Raw genomic sequence first — 20916 nt, 5'->3', positions numbered from 1 at the left:
CTTTCAGTTTACAGTCATTCTCCCTTGGCCTGTCACTACATGGCCCTTGTAAAAAGCCCCTCTTCAGATTTCTTGTAGGCCCCCTTTAGACATGAACCTTCTTTCTGCTTTGGGGCTGAGAAGGAAAACCTCCCTCTGCCAGACTGGTGTTGGCCATCTAGGATTCCTTAGTTCCCTTCTGGCAGTGTGGCAGGTATACAGTTCAGACAGATGGAGCCTGATTAACACCTGCACCCTGGAACAGCACCATGGATGTCTGGGAAACAGAAATGAAAAGGGGACTAACACAGGGAGCCACCCAAAGAAGAGAAGGAATGAGGTCCAGGGCTGTGTTATGTTTCTGCAATACAGCAGAAACATAATGCACTCAGTCCCATCAGCTTTTCTTTAGGAGGAAGGCAGGCAGCTCACAGCAGTGCCCTGGGAGAAGGTAACAAAACAGGCCTGCCTGGTGGGCAGCTCTGCCAAATCGAGAGATGGTAAGGATGCCAACAGAAGCTGTGCACTACCTGAAGGGGTCACAGAAGTAAGGCTGTGCCCAACTATGTGCCCAACTGTCACAGAAATTATGTATTAATTACAGTTGCAGCACTAGTGAAATGGTCACTTGTCTTTTTCACTGTAGTCCCCAGAATAATGATGGTATTTAGCATGCCCCGTGCGTTTTCTCTTGAGTACAGACCACAGTATCCAGGTGGTGATCAGTGCCATACTGGGATGCACCCAAACACTGTCAGGTCTTGTGTCGAAAGCAAACTTTCTTCTGGAGTATAGAATTTGAATATTAAACGTGTGACTTAAAACAAGTGGACATTAAGGCCCAGGAATGGAAGACCTGATTCATAATTTGTACCTTTGGTTATTTTTTTCTTTTGTGAGCTTCATGGGAATCTGTAATTTAGAACTCTGTTTTCTTTTAAATACTTTCTTAGGGAAGTTCAAGGAAAAAATAACTCCACACAGACGATTACTTTTATGAACATCTTCAAGGGAAAAAATAAGCTTATATATGCAGTAGTAGTTCTGGCCTCTAGGGATATCTTTCTCATTGAATTATTACATAGCCTGAGTCTTTCACTGTTCCTGTTTTCAATCTGTAGCTGTCATTATAAGATTGGGCACAGACAGAAAGGCCTGAAGTAACAGCAGAGGAATGCACATTAGGAGAAGCCCTATGAAATATGCTTTATACTATTCCTTTATTGTGTTTAACTGGTGTTAGGTACAGCTACAGTTCTAGAAAAACACTATTAATAGATATTATTGGAATGACTTAAATATTGCAACTTAAGGCTTAGCTACATTTATTAAATTTGTATGTTATTAATCCTGAGACATGGTTTCTTTTCATATGTAAAGTAGCATAGCAAAGAATTGCTATGACAAAGTCCAGCAAGATTAATCTACCATAGTGTCCTTCATCCATTTACCTTCCTTGAGTTTTAATTTATTTTTGAGGGGAAAAGAAATGGTATACTGGAATTCATAAATCAGACTACACAGATATTTAAAGAAAATGCTGCTCTAGTGAAATTTACCTGACATTTGTCGAAGTGTCACTGTTTTCTAACCTTCTTGTAAGTTTTATCCAGCTATAAAGTCTGGGTCAGATTGTCATACATCAGCTAACTGAAGTGCCTAAAATCAGACTGTGCCTTTTACACTCACTGAGGTCTGACCCTGTGTTACACCATTCCATCATAAGAAGATTGAATATCACAGGTTTCTACAATATGAAAAACCACTATGCTGAGCTACTAATTAACTAAGATGCCTAACTTAGTAGCCAAACGTGAGAGAGATAGTCATTAAATAAAAAAAATTAAATAATCACCTTGAACGTAAATTGCTCATTGAAAACAGGGTTAAGGGTCTTTCTGTGGACTTTTGTTTCATATTTCTTCTTCTTGTCAGGCAGCAGGAAAACTTTCACATAGGGATCGGATGTACCACCCATATCTAATGCAGGCAGCTCAGCTGCTTGAATAATTCCAACCAGAAGCTGAAAAGAGAGAAAAACAGCAGAATGAAATTTCAAATAGATAGTTATAAAAAACCCACCAAAAACTGTAACAGAGAAATACACAGGGAGACTCTATTTCTAGTCTATGAAAAACTATTTCCCCCCTTCAAGGAAGGCAAATGAAGCAACGTTATAGACTTTGGAAAACCAATTATGGCAGATGCAGACTGTACAAAGGCTGTTTTTAAGCAGAAAACGGGTTTTCAAAGGGCAGCTGATTACAGCTAAATACAGACTTCATCTTTTTAAAGACTGCAATCAAATAACTTTCAATTGCTCTCTCCTCTTGTGCATTATTTTTCTATGCTGGGCACCATGAATAGAAATCACATTATTAAACAATCAAGAATGTCTAATTTTGACTACAAAATTTGTATTCTAAATCCCCAACATGTAACCCTCCCCCCAGCCAAACACAAAAAGGTGATATATCAAACGCAAATCCTCAAGCAGAGCTTTGCTGAAACGGATCTTGCAGTATTCCTTGTATTTAACTTCTCCTGCTATGTATACAAATGGGTTTAAGTGGTAAAGTAAGGACAGCATTTTCAGAAAAATACCCCATAAAAACTAACCTTTGGTAACTAAATCCTAATAACAATTCATAATCTCATTGCAAACCAGAAAAATTAGTTTCTTAAATCTCTTCTGTACTTTTAAAAGTCAGACTGAAGCACATTTGAGACTTGCAAATACCTTGGCATTTTTTAAGTATTATAAACAAAGGGTTATGCTATGTTATGTTATGTTACGTTATCTAGACATACCAGCTTGTATTAGGCCTCATCACCACAAGGGAGTTGAGAGAAAGAAATACTTTTAATCTAGTTTTATAGTCAGAACTAAGGCAAACATTCAAGTGACTCTTCAAGGTCAATGCAGAGACAAGATATTAAGAACTGGGAATGAAATATAAGAATATTTTCTTCTAAATCAGTATGGCTTCACAGTATGGCTTGCATATTTTCCCATGGAAAATTCCTAGGAAATTTTCCCTCTTAAGCACTTAAGGACTCTAAAGAGGGAAAATTAAGCCATAACTTTATATATGCTATATAAAATTAGGATTCTTGAGCTCCATGAAACATTTTCCTTTAGCTGTAAGACACACTTCTATCTCATTCTTTTTCTAGATCCATAATAGCTCATAAATACATGGACAGGCTCAGGATCTAAATCCAGTCTTTCACACCTGAGAGTGAAGAACAAGTCTATGACTTCTACTTAACAGAATGGAAAAGCAATAGAATTGCCTTAAAAAATTTCTTTCTCTGAAACAGGCATCGTGCTCTGGAGAGTACATTGGTCATCTTGTCTCCATTCTCAACCTTGCGCAAAGTATTAGCCAGATTTTCGGTCTATAGTTTCATGCCACTGCACTGTACTAACCTAACTGAATCCCCTTTTCTACTCTTTTATATCATCTATCCTATGACAAATTCCAAGCTGCAACATAATTTAGACCAGCAAAATAAAACAGGCATCCATGACTCAATTTATTACCTTAATTAAATACTACACATATTTGTTGATCTCACATCCTATTTTCCTTTGTAAAATATAATTCACAAAATCAACATTTCCTTTAATAAAATTCACACAGAAAGTTTGTTTTCATATTCTAACTAAACTGAAAATCCATCTGTCAGAACACATTTGCAGCTCTTCCTTTCCCCCTCTTTAGACCTTCTGCTTCTGAAGGGTCTAATGCTTCACACTGATTTCATACTGATTTCAAGGGGGATGAGTGTGACTCAGCACAGGGCCAGTCTACTGGAAGTTGAAGAAAAGCTCCTTTAGCCACATGTTCTTGAAAGGCTTCAGAATTATTTTTGGCTCTTGCATTGCAAATAAGCACTGGTAGTCAGAAGATAGTTGAAAAGACAGGGAAATACTATGTATTATGCTAGGTCATAGCTGTGTGTGAATACTCTGATGCTGACACAGAAAATTTCCTTTATTTCTTTTATTTTCTCTGTCTTGCAACAAGTAAGTGTACTGCATTCTGTGAACAGCAAAAACAAAGAAATAGAATGTGGAAATAAATCACAAGTACATGTAGAAGTCAGTTAAGATGAAGAATAGGAATTAACAGGGATTTAAGTTTAGTAGCCATTTCTTTCCATAAATAGAGAAGAATGATATGGTTTTGACTGAAGCTGTCAAAAAATGAAATGCAGGGTATGTGTTCTCAAGTTCACTGAAAGACATGCAGTAAAAGTGAAGAAGTCCAAAGTTAAGCACAGTCAGTTTTAATGTGAGGCTGTGAATTTGTATAATTGACAAAATGATCCCAACCACAGCAAGAGGCCAGGGAAGGCAATTAAATATAAGCTAGTTCAAGATGTGGCCAGACCTGTTAAGTAGGTTGATCTTAGGTCTGTATCATATTATGGTGGGGATTCCTGCTGATAACTTGGGTAAGTATGTGAAAGTTTGGACTTCCCAGCTTCAGAGTAAGGTACTGAAGGGGTATCAGTCCATGACTGGAGAGATTCCTCTTGTCCAAATTTCCGCCCCCCACCCCTCTTTTTTTTTTTTCTCTCCAAACTAAAGTTTTCTTGGCTAGTAGATACACTCTAATAGAGAGCAACACAACCTAATGCAGCTAATAAGGCAAAGTGCACACTTGATGAAGTGAGAGAAAGCTACTCCTGGCAATCTTACCAACTTGTTAAAAGACCTGCGATGGATTAACTTACTTTTATGTCCCTCTTTTACCTCCCGTCTTTTGTTTGCTTACATTTTAAATACCTGAAGACTGAAGCTATCTTTTATTGTCTATATGCAGCCTCCATAATATAATGTGGTTTGACATTGATTGGTGATGCCTTAATATAAAAAGTTATTAATAACCATTAGATAAAACTGTGTCTTCAATTTTGATAAAGATGCAATATGAACCCCAAGCACATTAAATTCCAATTTACTAGTAAGTTTGTCATGAATCTTCAGTCTTGCTTTCTCCTTTTACTCTGTACAAGCACTAAGGATTTCAGAAATATCTACCTCAACTAAATGCATTACTTCATTCTCCCTTTGCACACATAGAAATGAAACATTACAGGTCGGTTGTTTCAAACCTGATTGTTCTGGAAGTCATAATCCAAAGAATATTGGATTTTCCCTAACTTCTCCACTTCTTTGGGTTCTTCCTTCTCTTCCCCATCAGTCAGCCCAGTCTCAGCATCATCATCCTTAAGAGCCTAGAAAGAAGGAATACATTAATAAATAAGGCAAACTTCTAAGGATGAGTTTAAAATAGACACTGTCCTCAAATCTATGTAAAAGCCATTAAAAGCAAGCATGACAGCAGAAGTCCAAATATGCAATTTACATATATATTTATACTATTTAGGTTGCTCAGGAAGATATTGTAAATCAGCAAGCAAGCAATGGAAGTAGGACGAAAGCTTCTTCAACTATTACAAGCAACCATTGTTATAAAACCTGAAAGTAGAAACAAAATACCAGCTCAATATGAAAAAATTCTTCTGGGCTCACACTGGCTCTTAAAGAGGCATGAGGAGGCAAACATGCTATTAAATAAGCAAAGTCACACATTCATTCAACTTAAGAATATCTTGGCAATGTCAAACCTGGTTATGCATGCTGTGAATTGTTTGCAATTGGCAACACGTTTCTGTAGGATTACTATGATTAAGAGCATGTGCTGTGGATGAGTTCTTCCTACAATCATACGCCAAACATTTTTCATGTTTATTTAGAATGAATATGGAAGCAAAGTTTTCACCATGCCATTAGCAAATGCATGTTTCTCCATTTCTCTCCCTCCCAAGACCAATTTCCTTTTTATTCATTCTCACTATAAAGCTTGGCTGAACCAAATTGATTGCAAGTTGATTTTAGTTTGCTTAGGAGGAAACACAAAAATAAAGAAATACAGAACTGTTTTACAGCTTTGTCTATTGCATAAACCCTGCTATTTTTAAAGGACACAGCAGTTACCTTAGATTTTATACATAATTAAAATACTAAATGATGTAATCATTTTTTACTGTACCAGAAAGCATAAGTATTTGCACTGTGAAAAAGGGAATTCATACAATTATTAAACCGTATGAACCAGAACTAACTGCGTAGATCATATTCCAGCAGATTCCTACCTAAGAACTGAAAAATGGGCAAAAGTAATGAGACAACTAGTGAAAAAATGTGGAAAATATGAAAATAAAGTTGAGAGTGTGAAAACAAGGAATCAATACTGAGCATTCATCCAGAACTGTTATTTGCATGTTAGAGTAAACAGTATGCTTATTATCTATAAAAGCCCTATCTGGATGGAAGTTCCTTCTATGTGGAACTTCTGCTTGCACAGAACTATTAAGTGCGAGAGTAAGATTTGTTACGTTCTTTCTTCACAATGTGAGGTGGTGTGAAGAAACCTACAGCATTTATAAACAATGGGCTGCAGCTGGAGCTCTCTATCTGAAGACAGAGCAAGACTGGAAAGTCGCTATATCCACAGTTGATGGTGGTTGGTGAAAGGATGATCAGGAAAGCATTAAAATTCTCACTCAGCCATGAACACAGTGGGGGCCATGCAACAATTGCAGGGGTGTGGTAAGAAGAAAGATTGATCTCTGAAGCAGAAAATGTTATTTTTCAGAAGCCAGATCTAAACTCAAAAGGTCAGACTCAAAACTGTGCAGTATTAAGCAATTATTTCTCTACTTTTAAAAATAAGCTAGAAATTCAGCTGGCATAGCTCAACTGAAATCAATGCAACAACATTGATTTAGGCAAGCTGAAGAGCTGGGTTTGAGTTAAATATCTGAATGTTAGTGAATGATGGACTCTTTACTAGGGACATAAATTACATTGTACCTGGATGGGATTGGTGGGTAAAGTCAGCAATGAGTAAGAATCACCTGTGATATTGGAAAAGAAATACTTTTTGAACTAAACCATTTCTATTTAGAAGGGCTGAGCTGCCTGAAATGAAAATTATTTTAAGACATTTTAATGGCTGAGCTGCTAGTGAGTTCCCTGGCTGTAGCACAACATTTTTGTTAGCACAACAACAGAGGTGAGACTTCGAAACTGACAGGCTCTATGGCAAGACGCACAGCCCCTGCAGAATGACATGTGGGACTTTCAGGATACGGGGTGATGTGATTAGCCAAAGACAATGCTTTCATTGGTAATAAAAATAAGCTTGAGGTTTTGTGATCATGATAAAAAAAGATGTGACTCAATCCAACTGAAGAAACCACATTTATCAGAGCCTGGAGACAACAGGAAGCAATAACTCAGAGTGGGATGTTAACTCCAAGACCTACTGCTCTGATTCATCCCAGTATTGCCTTAATAAAGGACTCCATGACAGAATAAACAGCTCCAGTGTATCACCGTTTCTGTGATAGTTACTGGACTTTCTGCTGTTTGATCTACTTTTGACCTGTATTTTGTTTGAGAGGAAATATCCTACAGCCATTCCTCAGGGATAAAAGGGAGAATGCAAAAAGAAAAGTATGCTGATTCCTAAGTATGACAAATTTGTAACTACTGCACCGAGGCAACACTGACATATCCATACTCTTGCTAGGCAAATGATCTACTCTTCTGCATAGCTGATCAATCTGGGAGATGCCAGAGCTGTAACTAACTCAATGTGAAATTATAATGGGAAGCTAACATCCCTCTTGCAAGGGAGCTTTGAAATGCAGGCAGAAAACATTGCCTGCACTTGGTTAACTCTTCACAGGTTATGAAAGGTCTGCTGGACGTGAAAGCTATATCCTGGGGAGATGGAAAACATTGTATGTTACTCACATCAGCTGAGGAGCTATGATTCTGCTTGGCCATGACTCAGAAATACTGAAGCACTAAGAAACATTAAGAATGACAGTGTTTGGATTTGGCCAAGGTCATGGCATGGGGGGAACGAAGAAATGACAAATTATTATGTCTACAGCAGTCTGTACATAACAGTTCTTACTGCCAAGAGAGGAATTTGCTTTCAAACTAGAGGCCAAAGGTACAAGAAGATGAGTCAAATGAAGCACAGAAGTTTCATGTTTGATGCAGCTGCTGAATTCCAAAGAGGAAAAAGAATTGGATTGCTTCAAAGTACTTGAAACACCCCACAGGGATTTTCATTTTGTATTGAGATTCTCTGAAAGATCAATATTTAATGGAATAGTACTGCAACCCTCAATTTATAGCACACTGTATCACACTATATTGGATCCTCCTGTTGTATTGCTACAATCAATTAAAATAAGCAGCTATATTTTATTGGTTTTAGAAACAATAAAATATTTTTAATTATAAGCTAGCTTTTTCCTCAAGCCTCTTCAACTGACACAATTGTAATCAGAAAGCCTGGTTTTAGATGCAGAGGAATATAAGCCTTGCCTTTCCTAGTAATTCTTTTAATCCCATGACATTTTAAATGCTTTTTCCGGGAAATACGTGACAAAAAAATGCCTTATTACATTGTGCTGGAGACCAGATTTATTTTTTTCTAATTTGGGATGACTGTGGATTTCACTCAAGTGGTTTCTTCATTTCTGCACACAGATGCAGAAACACACAACAATGAAACCCCTATATCCTCTTGCATACATTAAGTATCTGAAAAATGTAGGCTTATACGTAAGCAGGTGTAGGAATGTACAAAAAAAAAGTGTTAATCCAATGCATCCATTACAAGGCGATACATCCAAATCTAATGAAATCAGCAAGTGGGAAAAGTTACTTTGTGCCAGGGACCTTAACAGAGCCACACAAGATACATGTTTTCTTATACCTGGAAGACAAAATGAACTTTTGAGCAATCTCTCATTTAATCCATATTTCAATAAGTTCTGTAATTAGTTCTAAAGCCAAGGGACATAAATATACACATAGCATTAGGATTTTCTTTTCTGTGCCATGCTTAGGTAATCATTTTTTATTCTTATCTACATTTCATCTGCTCTGTAGTGGTTTCTACAAACAAACAGGGCTAAATTACAGTGATCCGGGATCCAAAATTGAATCTGCCATTTTTTTCTTTACTTCCATAACATAATTAAGGGTGGTTTTACAGTCTCATCTTTTCTTCTGGGTTGTTAAAGAAAACGCTTAATTTTGTTTGTGGGTTGGTTTTTTTTATTTTTTTTTTTAATGTTGCATCTTTTGCATTACAAAAAAAAAAGAAAAAAGGAAAACCCAAAACTGCTTGTAATTGCAGTTCTGCAAATTCCACGCCTTGTAGTGAGTTTTTACATTTCCTGGGCTTCCTCCCCATCTTATTCCCCTAGCTGCCAAAGCCTCCCTCCAGTGGTGCTGTCTCCCGATACTGTGAACACCCGTTGCTTCCAGCTGTTTCTCCAAAAGTCCTGCACCTTGTCACTGGCTTTACCCCAGTACTCTCCACGCCAAACCACAAAAGAAGTTCTGGGGATTAAACCAGCTTTCTGTACACTTTTATTTAATCCCTCCCAAAACTATGTGTAGAATTTGAGAGGGTTTTTATGTGTATTTAGCACAGCTGGTCTGCTGGTTGCACATGGGCAGAAGCTCCAGGAAAGTGAACCGAGACAAGACTCAGGTAACAAAGCTGCTGGCAAAACAAGTGTACTTCCTTGCCTCCTGTACAGTGAGGCAGAGCCTGCAATCATGTCTGAATCACCAGGAGGATGCAAAGACCCTTGAAGGCATATTTTGCACTTTGATTCCGGTCTCAGTTATCCTCATGTCTCAGCGTTAATGCCTAGTTCATGTCACAAGCTATTTAAGATTGCAAGCAAAGTGTCTTTCACTGTCATATGTAAAGAAATGCTTTCACCAATGGAGTTCTTATGGTTCCTCTCATTCACGGGGTGGCCTATGGCTTCACTTTTAAGGAAATAAGTTACCAGTTAGCATGAAGGAGAGATGTTAGAAAGGAGAATATTACACTGTTTGCAGCCTGTACATTTATGTGCTTCACAGTGCATGCTGCCATCCCGAGTTCCATCTCTGCCTGCCCCATCAATCATTCCCTTTGTTCACATTGTGAAGGGGATATTTTTTTAATGTGTGAATGATGCCCAGTCCTCAGGCTTGTGCAATGCCTGCTGAGCTGAAAGGAAGAAAACAATATGATTTTGCAGTGAGAATGTTCTGTGCCATGTCCAACAATGAATTTATCAGAAAGGCAATTTTTCCTCCACACCTAGGAATGGCTGCATTTCCACTAATGGTGGTACACCTCTTATCAATTTCTTTCACATTCAGAAACACTGTAATTCTGACCTGGCCAATTTTTATCTCAGAGGAAAACAAAAGTCGTTAAAAATTCCTGGCTGATTCTCTATCATGAAGCAGAAAAGCCTGTGATTGTAACACATTCTCTATCAGAGTCACTCAGAAGGAAAGGCAACCTTTCATTCATTCAGCATCTGCTTTCTCTCCATGAATTAATTTAAAGAGCATGTTGCGCATGGGTTTCCAATGGCTGAGCCAGGCTTCGGTCATTGTGAAATCTACTTTGCCATTACTGTTGTAGGAGTGTTGGCCTCACACATGCCAGCAGTGGGCCACACCAATGCACAGGATGAGCAAGGCCCTGCTGTGTTCAGCATGTGAGCCATTGACATTACTTCGTTGCTTGTTATCCAGGTTTTAAATGGTCTGCTGGGTTAGTCAAAAGGCTTGCTTTCTTTAGGAGCTCTATGACAGGAGGTCATCATGTTCAGCTTAAGAGCTCGCTGAATTGTGTACTAAAATACAAACTTATCCTGGTGCAACAGAAGATATACAGCAAATGCTGGAGGTATTCAGAGTAAAATAGGAATACATACATTCAAGGTGGAGCTGTTAAACCCACAAATCAATCTGTTTTTCTTGTAGCCAGTGTTTATTTCCTGAGAAAAGATGTAGCTGATCTCAGCCTGGGGGTCTATTTTGGAAGTTCAGCATGTGGGTCAGGGCTCTGCTTTGAATGCAGGGCCCATGCGCATAAACTAAAAGAAGTAAGCACTCTTTTAAGTTTGCTGGTGTGCTCTGCCCCCACTTCCCATATGGCAGTGCTTGGTTGTGCTAAGCAGCAGGCTGTGAGTAGGAGGCAGCTTTAGGCTGCTTGGCCAGTGCATGCTGCTCAATCAATTGTTCTTCAGCCTCCCCAAGTGAATGGCAGCCGGCCAGATGGAAGCATGCTTGGAGACAGAGCTGGCTCCTCAACATGGGAGGACCACTCCAAGTGCTACAGTTATTTCTGTTTGAAAAATTTTTCATGCTATATAATTGCTACATAGACTACAACTACTTAACAGTGAAAAATTAATCTAAATATAGCCAGACATGATTTACTGGGTGCCACATTAATCTATGGAGAAAAAGTTGGCAAAGAACTGTTCTTTTGGCTGAGTTGCTTAAAATGAGATAAGATCATCCTCTGACCATCCTCTAAATAGGAATTTATCAACTATCTGATATTCTCATGCTTGAAGGTTATTTTGCTATTCATATTTATTGCTCATCATTTTGTAAAGAATAAATGCCTTTGCTTAAAAAGTAAACAATTAAATATTTCCAGTGGGGCTTGAAATTTATACCTCATTGATATGAACTGCTGTTCCTGTTGTAGGTTATTCATACCCACTAACTTCAAGCACTTAGTACAAGAGTTTAGCTCTCTGTATAATCAGTGGATACAGGTAAATGTCTCTAGAGTGTGATTCAAATCACTTAATTTAAGGAATAATTGCATACTTCCTAGACACCACTCATTAGTAACCTGTAGACTCTGGTCTTGAATTCAGGATTTGATTTGTTAATCAAAAGAACACAAGAAAGAAAATAAGGACATGGATCTGCTGGAGCAGGTCCAAAGGACGGTCACAAAGATGATCAGAGCATTAGAGCACTTTTCCTGTGGAGACAGTCTGAGAGAGCTGGGGTTGTTCAGCCTGGAGAAGAGAAGGCTCCAGGGAGACGTAGTAGCAGCCTTCCAGTACCTAGAGGAGCCTACAGGAAATCTGGAGAGGGGCTTTTTACAAGGGCGTGTAGTGACAGGACAAGAGGGAATGGCTGTAAACTGAAAGAGGGGAGATTTAGATTAAACTTTAGGAAGAAATTCTTCTCTATGAGGGTGCTGAGACGCTAGCACAGGTTGCTCAGAGAAGCTGTGGCTGCCCCATCTCTGGCAGTGTTCAAGGCCAGGCTGGATGGGGCTTTGAGTGACCTGGTCTAGTGGAAGGTGTCCCTTCCCTGCCCATGGCAGGGGGATTGGAGCTAGATGAGCTTTAAGGTTCCTTCCAACCCAAACTATTCTATGATAAGAAACATCCCTGACAGTGGAAGCTTCCAGTGGCAAGACCTTCAGTATAGAAAACAAGACATGTAAGAAAATGAGTAGGACTGTATCTTCATATCATCCTAATGGTACCATAGGTCACAATAAAAGTAATAAATGAATTTGACAGGAGAAGTATTTTTTAAAAGGAGGAGAAAGAAACTCAGGAAGCTTGTGAAGCAAGCTCCTATGTCTTCTTGGCTGTGACTGAGAGGAAGAGACAGAAATGCAAATAAGCCCAGCCTTGTGGCTCACAGCTGTTGCTTCCATATTTTCAGGGTTCTGAAGCCTAATATAAATCTAAGTAACAAAAGAGTTTTGCGGAAAACCCTGCAGAACAGAAACATTAATCTATAACATTGTATCCTCATAAACATTTTATTTTCACATTTTTCAGGAAGTTTTATGTACCCTGCACAGTTGTCTTCTGAGGCAGGTGAAAAAGTAGGATGATTGGTTGAATTAATGTACCAACGGACTCAGTCAACTCATTTTGACTGCCATAGTGTAAGAAAGACTTGCCCCCATTGTTTCTGGCTAATTGTTTCTGCACTATAATGGCTCTGCAGCACACAGTGTCTTTCTGAGTGTGAATTAGGATCTCACTGCATTGTGGAAAAGCCATGGTGAGCATGAATGTCACCACAGGCTGAAGATGCCAACAAATAGGAGTTGGCATGCTAAGACCAAGACAGGTGGCACTGTGGAATAAGTACACTCACTATTCTCCAGGCATTCAACTGGCAAAACAAGCAAGCACATGAGGAAACATTGCATAAAAAAGACCACTGGCAGCAACAGATCTCCTGTCCCTCAAAAAGATCCTCTTGGATTATTTCTGGCAATAAAGGCTTGGGTTCTACGAGTGAAATCTAGGCTCTCTGAATGTCAGTGTGGATTTTACTGACTTCATTTTCGCTATTGTCTTCATTCTGCCAGGTTAACATATACTGCTTTGAAATATTTTGGGCACCTAACACTAAAAAATCTTGTTCCTTCACTATTTTATCTCTATGAGGGCAAGACTGTTCATTGTTCAATACCTAAAATCATAAGGTGAAATAGTCTAAGAAAACCCTTATATGTTGAAGTTTGGTTGGATGCAAGTGCAGCTCTCAATATCATGGTACTTTATAGCACCCCAATGTTTCACTACTATTAACAGATGTACATTAAAAAGAATATTCTGATTAAGTTAGCACATAACCCTGATGTAAAAGGAAAGCCTATATAAAAGAAAAACAAACATTCAAAAGTCAGGTGGCTGACTGAAGTTAGTAGTAGAACCAGGAATACAGTCCTCATTCCAGAGTGTAGTACATACACCCCATCCCAAATTTCCTATTTCATCCAGCAGACAGATTCATTGTAAGCCAAAACTCTTTCTCTAGTGATAGTGTGCGAGCATGATGCAATGAGAAAGGACTGAGCTAATAAATCTCCTTCTCCACAGATGCTTTGTGCCCTAATAAAACGTTTAGACCACCACAACAATTCTTCTCCAAGCAGTAGGGCTAAATTTTAGTAAGTTTTCAATGCCGCTGTTCATGACTGAAACAATTATGTCTATTCCTTTCCTTTTATCAGCCCACAGGCTGACCTTAAGCAAGAAAATTTTGCTCTACCAATGCCTGAAATTCAGACCCAATAAATCAGCAGTTATTATAGTGTCTCTGGAGCTGGGTGTTTGGGGACTTTTTTATTTCCAAAGAAATTTCCAAAGAAAAAAGCAGTGGTAGCCCACCAGAGGCATTAGCAGAGACTGGCAAGTTATAAAGATGAAAACTGTGATGGGAAGACTTCATAAAAACACTTGTGCTAGTTGTCATTCAGTTGCACCAACAGAAATCTGGAGTAAAACCACTTAAAAGAGTTTGGTATGGAGCACTAATAACTGAAAGCATGGGCACTGTACTGAGACGATGTGAGAGCCCACAGCAAATTTCATGAGGTACCAATCATTTTAGCAACACTCAGAAACTAAGACATTAAAAATACACACTGCTTCCGTCTACTTTTGATATGGTGATATTTATACAAAAGGGAAATAAAATGAGCAAGTTATTTTCATGTGCTTATCAATTTTAAACTTGAGCTTTCTAGTACAGTTTGACGTAATATTTTAACTACAGAAAGAATGACAACCTGTTTTCTTTTGCCTTCCTCTACATACATACGCAACCAAAAAAACCCCAAATCAATTTAGTTCAGCCTCTTGATGTGTGTATCAAAGCTACTACGTATAAATCTCCGCTAAGGAGCCAGAGTTGTCAGAAGACTATATGTATCAGAGCTTTAGACTAGTTGTGTCCAAATAGCAAAATAAACCTACCGCAAGTGACAATCCAGAACAGTCATGAGACACAACATAGACAAGGAGGACACAGAAGGAAGAAATAAAAATTAAAACATCCACACACAAACATTAGTAATAACCATGGAGAAATGACCTTTTTACAGTAATACAGTAATTAACAATTTGCCTCCCCTAGAAGGGATCTAATCCTCCCAGTGGCCCTTGGAGTTGTATACTCTACCTGAAAAAGTAAGCATTGCCTGCAACAGAAATGGGTTTCAAGACTGAAATCCTAATCTTATTTTCAACTCATCTCCCACTTAACCTCAACTGCATTTGCTCATCATCTGTATTATATCATAAACAGTTTCTCATTTGAAGTTGTATTCAGCAAAGTGGACATGTTGAAACACAAATATTCTAATGGAGAACAAAATTTTATTCCACTTTCTGTAATATCCAGACACACGTATGACTGTTGAACTGACTCTCTATGTCAAAAGGATCTTCAACTATGTCAGGCTATATGGATCTATAATGACTTGGCATGGAAGTACATGTCAGCGTTAATACATGTAGGTCCAAAGTTCTCTTTAACAGACAAAACCAGACTAAGACAGAAATTAGATTTCCAGAAGCTGATCCTTTCAGTTTACCAAATGCTACTCCTTTTCAAGTTTTGTGTGCCCAGGGAACTAAGGTCTTGGAAGATGCCTAGTGCCTATCAACTACTGTGCACTCTCAGACGAAGGGAGAAGGTAATTAGCACTTGCAGGTTCGGGCCTAACAATGACTGAACTAACTTTTGGGGGTTTTGATAACATTTTAGATCTTTGTTACTTTATGTTGCCCTTTATAATGGCATTACATTGACATCTTGATCTTCCTTTTTCTTTTTTTTTACATTAACATTTACTGCTTTAAAGAGCAAAAAAGCATTCTTGTTATTCCCCTGTTTTATGCCAGAGCCTCTAATGTGGTCCAATTCTCTTCAGTGAAATATTCCACATTTAGCATTGCATTGAGTTCTGCGAGGTATATTAAAATCTGCATTGATAATTCAAGTGTTAGAATAAGCAGTCATACAGAAAAAAAAAAAAGACAGGTAGAATTTCACAAATTAGTAATTAAGTTGGTAGAAGTTATTGAATGCCTTTAGGACTTTAAATCCGTACACTATCAGATTCCCAGGTATGAATTTAAGGGGCCCATTTAAGTAGCCTGGTTTTGAAATCCCAGTGAAGAGGAAGCTTCGTGGTAGAGTTGGTGATCCATCCACTTATTAAAGGCCTGACATTTACATCAACTGAGAATCTACCCTCCTTAGGCTTAACTGTGCAAAACAAAACATATTAGCTAAACCCAAATTATTTGGGCAAAAGCATGTTTAAATAACTATACTGAATATTTTGAATGGAATTATCTTAAGCTATCGTTATTTGCAGTATTTCAAAGATGGAGCTTTTTATAGACAAAAGACACATGATTAATATTTTTATTAAATTTTCCCATGAAAAAGGTAGAAATTAAACTCAATATTAATTACATAATGTAATTTTGCATTTTAAATACTTATTTTCCAAGAATATTTCCCACGGTCATTTATCCAGGTCCTAATGAATATAATTAAAAACACTTCATAATAAATTGTAAATACAACAATGGCCTTACGTGATATGGAACAAATTCCACATAAATATCAATCAACCTTTTTCAATCAATCAATCAAATTGCATGTTATTTGCTCTATAACAAAGTATTGAGTTTGTTATCGTTGGTACAACATGAAAAACCATCTCTCCCTGATCTTCCCATGAACAAAACCAAACAGTTCTTCCAAATTATTCTTGGTTCAGTGGGAGGAGTTGGCTAACAGTAGCCCAGGGTAACCCAACAAATGATGATCTGATTTTCCATGCATTGCTGAGGGGGAAATAGCTGTAAGCATGCAACGTGTACTTATGGTCTGAGAACGAAAACTGACTGTGTCAGATCAATCCTTCTTCACTCACATGACAGTGTGTACAGTGGTCTCTATAAAATGTTGATATATACCTTGGAAGTAATGAAGTTTGCCAAGGTTTACTTTATTGGTGTAGTTTATAGACTAGAAAAGTTAACAATTGTCTAATGAATTGACATTTTAGTAGTGGCTATTGCAATTCAGCAGCATGAGCAGGAACAAAACAACTGCATCTTCAGTTATTTTCTTTCCACACTCTCTACTAAGCAAGAACAAAACCTCTCCTCTTGTCTGATAATGGACACTGGAAATAGCTCTGATGATGGCTCTGTACCTTTGAAGCATATCCATTAATTTCTGCCCCTTATTTGAGCTCCTTTTGGACTCCACTCACATGGCCCAGTTGCAGCTGGTTATCAGAATTTTAAGGCTTCCTCATCCACTCTCCTGATTTTGCTCTTCCTCTACCACATCTTATGTGCCTGGAGAAGCATGCTAACCTGTTCCAGGGCTCTGAAGTCTGGCTGATGAGCCAGACCAGTGGCTGCTCCATCACTGTACAGCAGCATCTCACCACTTGTTCTGGACTGCTCCATGGGCTTCTTAGCTACTGTGCTCTAGGCTTCTCTCCTTGAATCCTGATCAGCTGGCCCTACTCCTTGGGTTCCCAGCTTTGGCTTGTACTTCTAATGAACCTGCCTTCAGCCGAACTTTCTTCTGCACTGGATCCCAACTTGGGGAAAGAACTGCTTATTCCTGACCATGCTTTTATCCTTTCTCTGTGGCTGGATAAGCACTCCTGGACTGCTCTGGCTCAACGTCATCAGGACTCTTGGGAGCACAGACTTGACCATGCAAGTTATTGGCTTCTACTGAAGAGGTTTTGCAAAGCAATCCTCTAAATTTCTTCAGCACTTTTGGTTTGAAAAACATAGCACTTTCTGTTCTTAGCATAAGAAATCTGGCAATGCAGTGAGGACACACAGATACTTCACATTTATTTCCCTATACTTGTTTATTTTCAACAGTTTGCTCCAGGAAGAACAATACTAAAACCCAGTTAAAAAAAGCTTTATTTTATTTCAGGAACATATTAGTCAAGTCTATGGCCCTGAAAATTAGGTCCTACAACCTTCTGCTTCTCTTGAACGAAGCAGATCAGACGGACAAGTTTTTCTGCCTTTATGAAAATGATGCTGCTCAAAGGGCATTATGCTAATCTTTTCCTCCAAGTTACCCAGTTGACCTACAGCTACTAGTATCTTTAATCTCCTCCTCTCTAGTACAAAATGAATTCTCCCCACATTATGGTGTCGAATGCCCCTGTGCTCTTCCTTTTTGGTTGTTTTCCCTTGTTTCTACACTTCTCATTTTTTCTTTTATACTGTTGTTTCTTTCTCTGAAGAACTTTTGCTTTTGTGTAAAGAGATTTAGAGTTCAGAGCTACTTTTGTTTATCATGTAAGCTCAGACATACTGCCAGAAAGATATATAAACATTGGTCAAAGTCTTGAATAAGGACAGCAAAAATTGTGCACATTTGCTTCATTTCTGGGACAACTACGATACTCTCAATATATTTGCCCCTTTCAGATGAGTCATTATATGCCTGCTCATTTTTTTTTAGCAGAGCAGGGAAATTGCCTAATTACTTTATCAGTGACACCACACTCAGATTCATCTTTCGAGATACCGCAAGATTAAGGAGATGCTGCCAATCAGCCCTCTCGTCACAGAGCCACTACTGAGGCAACATGAAGAACTTTTTCTAGACACAGCAAACAGAAACCTTCAAATGCAACTCAGAGTTCAATAAAAGGAGAGGTACTTTACCTGGTCTTTCATGGTTTTCCCTAAATCTTTAACATCTTTCATGTTAATAGCATTCTTTCCTCCCTTCTCCTTTCCCTTCTTCTTATTCTTCTTTTTGAACAAGCATTTCTTACAGAGACAAAAGCAGCAGGTAAGGATTAATAGGACTGCAACTATGGCTATGGCTATTAAGGCCCAAGGTGGCACTGGAAGAGAAAGAGAAACACACACAAAAAGAAGGTCGTAAACTGTTAGTAGGGTTAGATTTAGAAACAAGCACATTTCTCTCACAGCCAGACCTTTTTCAATGAAAATGCCTTGCAGAAATACCTTTCTAAAATATTCTGTCATCATTCTCCCAACTGAACATTTGCACACACAATGCCCACCTGCCTGGTGATGCATATCAAATTCACTTGCAGCTATTTTGATTAATCAACCATCTGAAAACAATTTCGGACACTGCAAATCTGTAAAATGCTCCGCACATTTAGGCAATTACTTGCTTCTTTCTTTAATCATCTCCCCAACCCACCTGGCATTGTGGCTGAATTGGGTGGAACTGACTTGAAGTTTCCCTTTTCTAGAATGGCATCTGATCCAAGCAGTCAGTTTTAATTACCAGCCCTTCTCTTCTGCCCACTGCTGTACCTGATAGACTCGCAAACTCCTCACAACCGATGCAGGCCAAGGTCACCAGTAAAGACCAACCAAGGACAAAGGACTGTCCAATCCAAGGGCATTTGCCCTATTTGTCATCGTGCCCTAACACTAGCAAAATTTCAGTACAACAGCTATAGTCTCAGCTATACTTTCCTATAAAGGCATATGTTCCATTTATTCATTCAGTCCAGGCTGCTGGGCATGGCTGAAGCATGAATAAATAACAGAGAACACTTGCTGTGATAAAATGGTCTGGTTAAAGATCAGAATTTTTGGAAACAAAAGGAATTACAAAAACAGTTACACACAAGTACTCCATAAGGGAATTATCTTCCTACAAACCAGCTTTAATGACCACTGATCCCCACATTTAACCAGAACACCTGACAAACCTTTAGACCTTGTAAACATTTGTTAAAAATCTCCAGATACACTCATCTATCAGGTCTGCAAGATGCTCTCACTGTATTACCTGAAGGTCTCTAATATGATACAGAGCAAAACCAAAAAGCGAATCAAATTTGACATGTTGACATCAGTGAATCACAAAAGGGAATAAACAGAGAAAATTAATTGCAAAAAGGAGGTAAGCTGAATGTGAAGCATGGTCACAAGAACTTCTGCTACAAAATACCAGTTGAGGGAAAGCACCTACACCTTCCTTACTCCAAACGTAATCACCACTTTTTCTATTTTTTATTCAAATGTCCCTGGTGACAGACAAAAAAATAATGCAGGAGAATATTTAAACAATATATTTTGTAATACTTTTGTTCTTCCAAATGTTCATGAAGTGCAGCTGCTGTAAAAGGGAAGCTGTACCATATGTAGAACAAATGAGAACTGATTACTAAACAAATGAATGTTAAAAGATAAACAGTGAACAGATTAACAGCTGTTTATGGGATGTATTTTATGGAGTCAGCAGCAGCAACTCTGCAGTTAAAGTGGCATTAGATCTGCACTTATCATAACTTAAAATCTCTATTTCATGCATTAACAATTTCATTTTGTCTTCAAAGCTGATGTGGTAACACTTCGTAGCACAACTGATTCTCCTACAAGTAACGCTGTACTTCATATCTGAACAGGAGTTACGTCGATAAGAAATAAATGCTCTTGCCCAGATTTATCAGCTATTTGGTTTGCTGCCTTGTCAGCAGCATTTGAAGCATGATGCCAGCAAATACAGGGAGCAGCAAGAATACGAGATGGGGTTCTGCCAGCAGGATGGCACTGTAGGAGGAAAGAGAGGAGGGACACACCAAATGTGGGTAAATTGGGAGAAACAAGGAATTGAGGAGACAGGGAATATGGGCGTTTAATAGGATATGCATCCTATGGAAAAGATTGTATAGGTAGTGAAGTCAGGTGCCTTTTTGCTGAAACTGTTGTGAGAAGTGGTATTCTGGTACTACTGCCTTGGTTCTCTGGAGCATGAACAATGTGGGGTGCCTTGGGGAGCATATAAAACACTTGCAGATACCTCAGCTTCTTCTTTATAATGCATTGTCTACTCTCATCTGTTTGTAATTTAATTTTATCCAATAGGTCTTGTGATGCAATTAAATGATCACCAAATTAATACCTGAGACACCAAGAATTATGCAGAATTCCTTATATATCTCTTCAGAGCGAATACACTTCCTTTCTTATTAAACAAAGCATAAGCAATTTAGAAAAAAAATTGGGGTAACCCAAAATCTTGGACATTTCCAAGTTAGATTAAACATTTAAGCCTGAAAAAGTAAAAAAAGATGAATTATTTTCCCCGATAAAAGCATACTGTCTCTATCAAGGAGATGGCTCATCGAACACTGCCTTTGACAGATTGCCCAATCAGTGGATGTAATTGTTAGATTGAAGACAAGT

General features: G+C 38.4%; 1 protein-coding gene across 1 annotated transcript in view; it reads right to left on the bottom strand.

The window, feature by feature from the left end:
- Positions 1-18735, bottom strand: part of LOC104403097 (synaptotagmin-1) — a 93539-nt gene extending 74804 nt beyond the window's left edge. The window contains exons 1-3 of the mRNA XM_010011137.1: positions 18403-18735; positions 5107-5229; positions 1835-2002 (exon numbers count right to left, since the gene is read on the bottom strand). Coding sequence (XP_010009439.1) covers positions 1835-2002; positions 5107-5229; positions 18403-18735 — 624 coding nt within the window. The remainder of the gene's footprint in view (positions 1-1834; positions 2003-5106; positions 5230-18402) is intronic.
- Positions 18736-20916: the final 2181 nt, after the last annotated feature.

The sequence above is a fragment of the Nestor notabilis genome, unplaced genomic scaffold (assembly GCF_000696875.1).
Source record: "Nestor notabilis isolate BGI_N333 unplaced genomic scaffold, ASM69687v1 scaffold7653, whole genome shotgun sequence".
NCBI classification, from domain to species: domain Eukaryota; kingdom Metazoa; phylum Chordata; class Aves; order Psittaciformes; family Psittacidae; genus Nestor; species Nestor notabilis.
The sequence above is the reverse complement of the archived record's forward strand: the minus strand, read 5'-3'. Positions and strand labels throughout refer to the sequence as shown.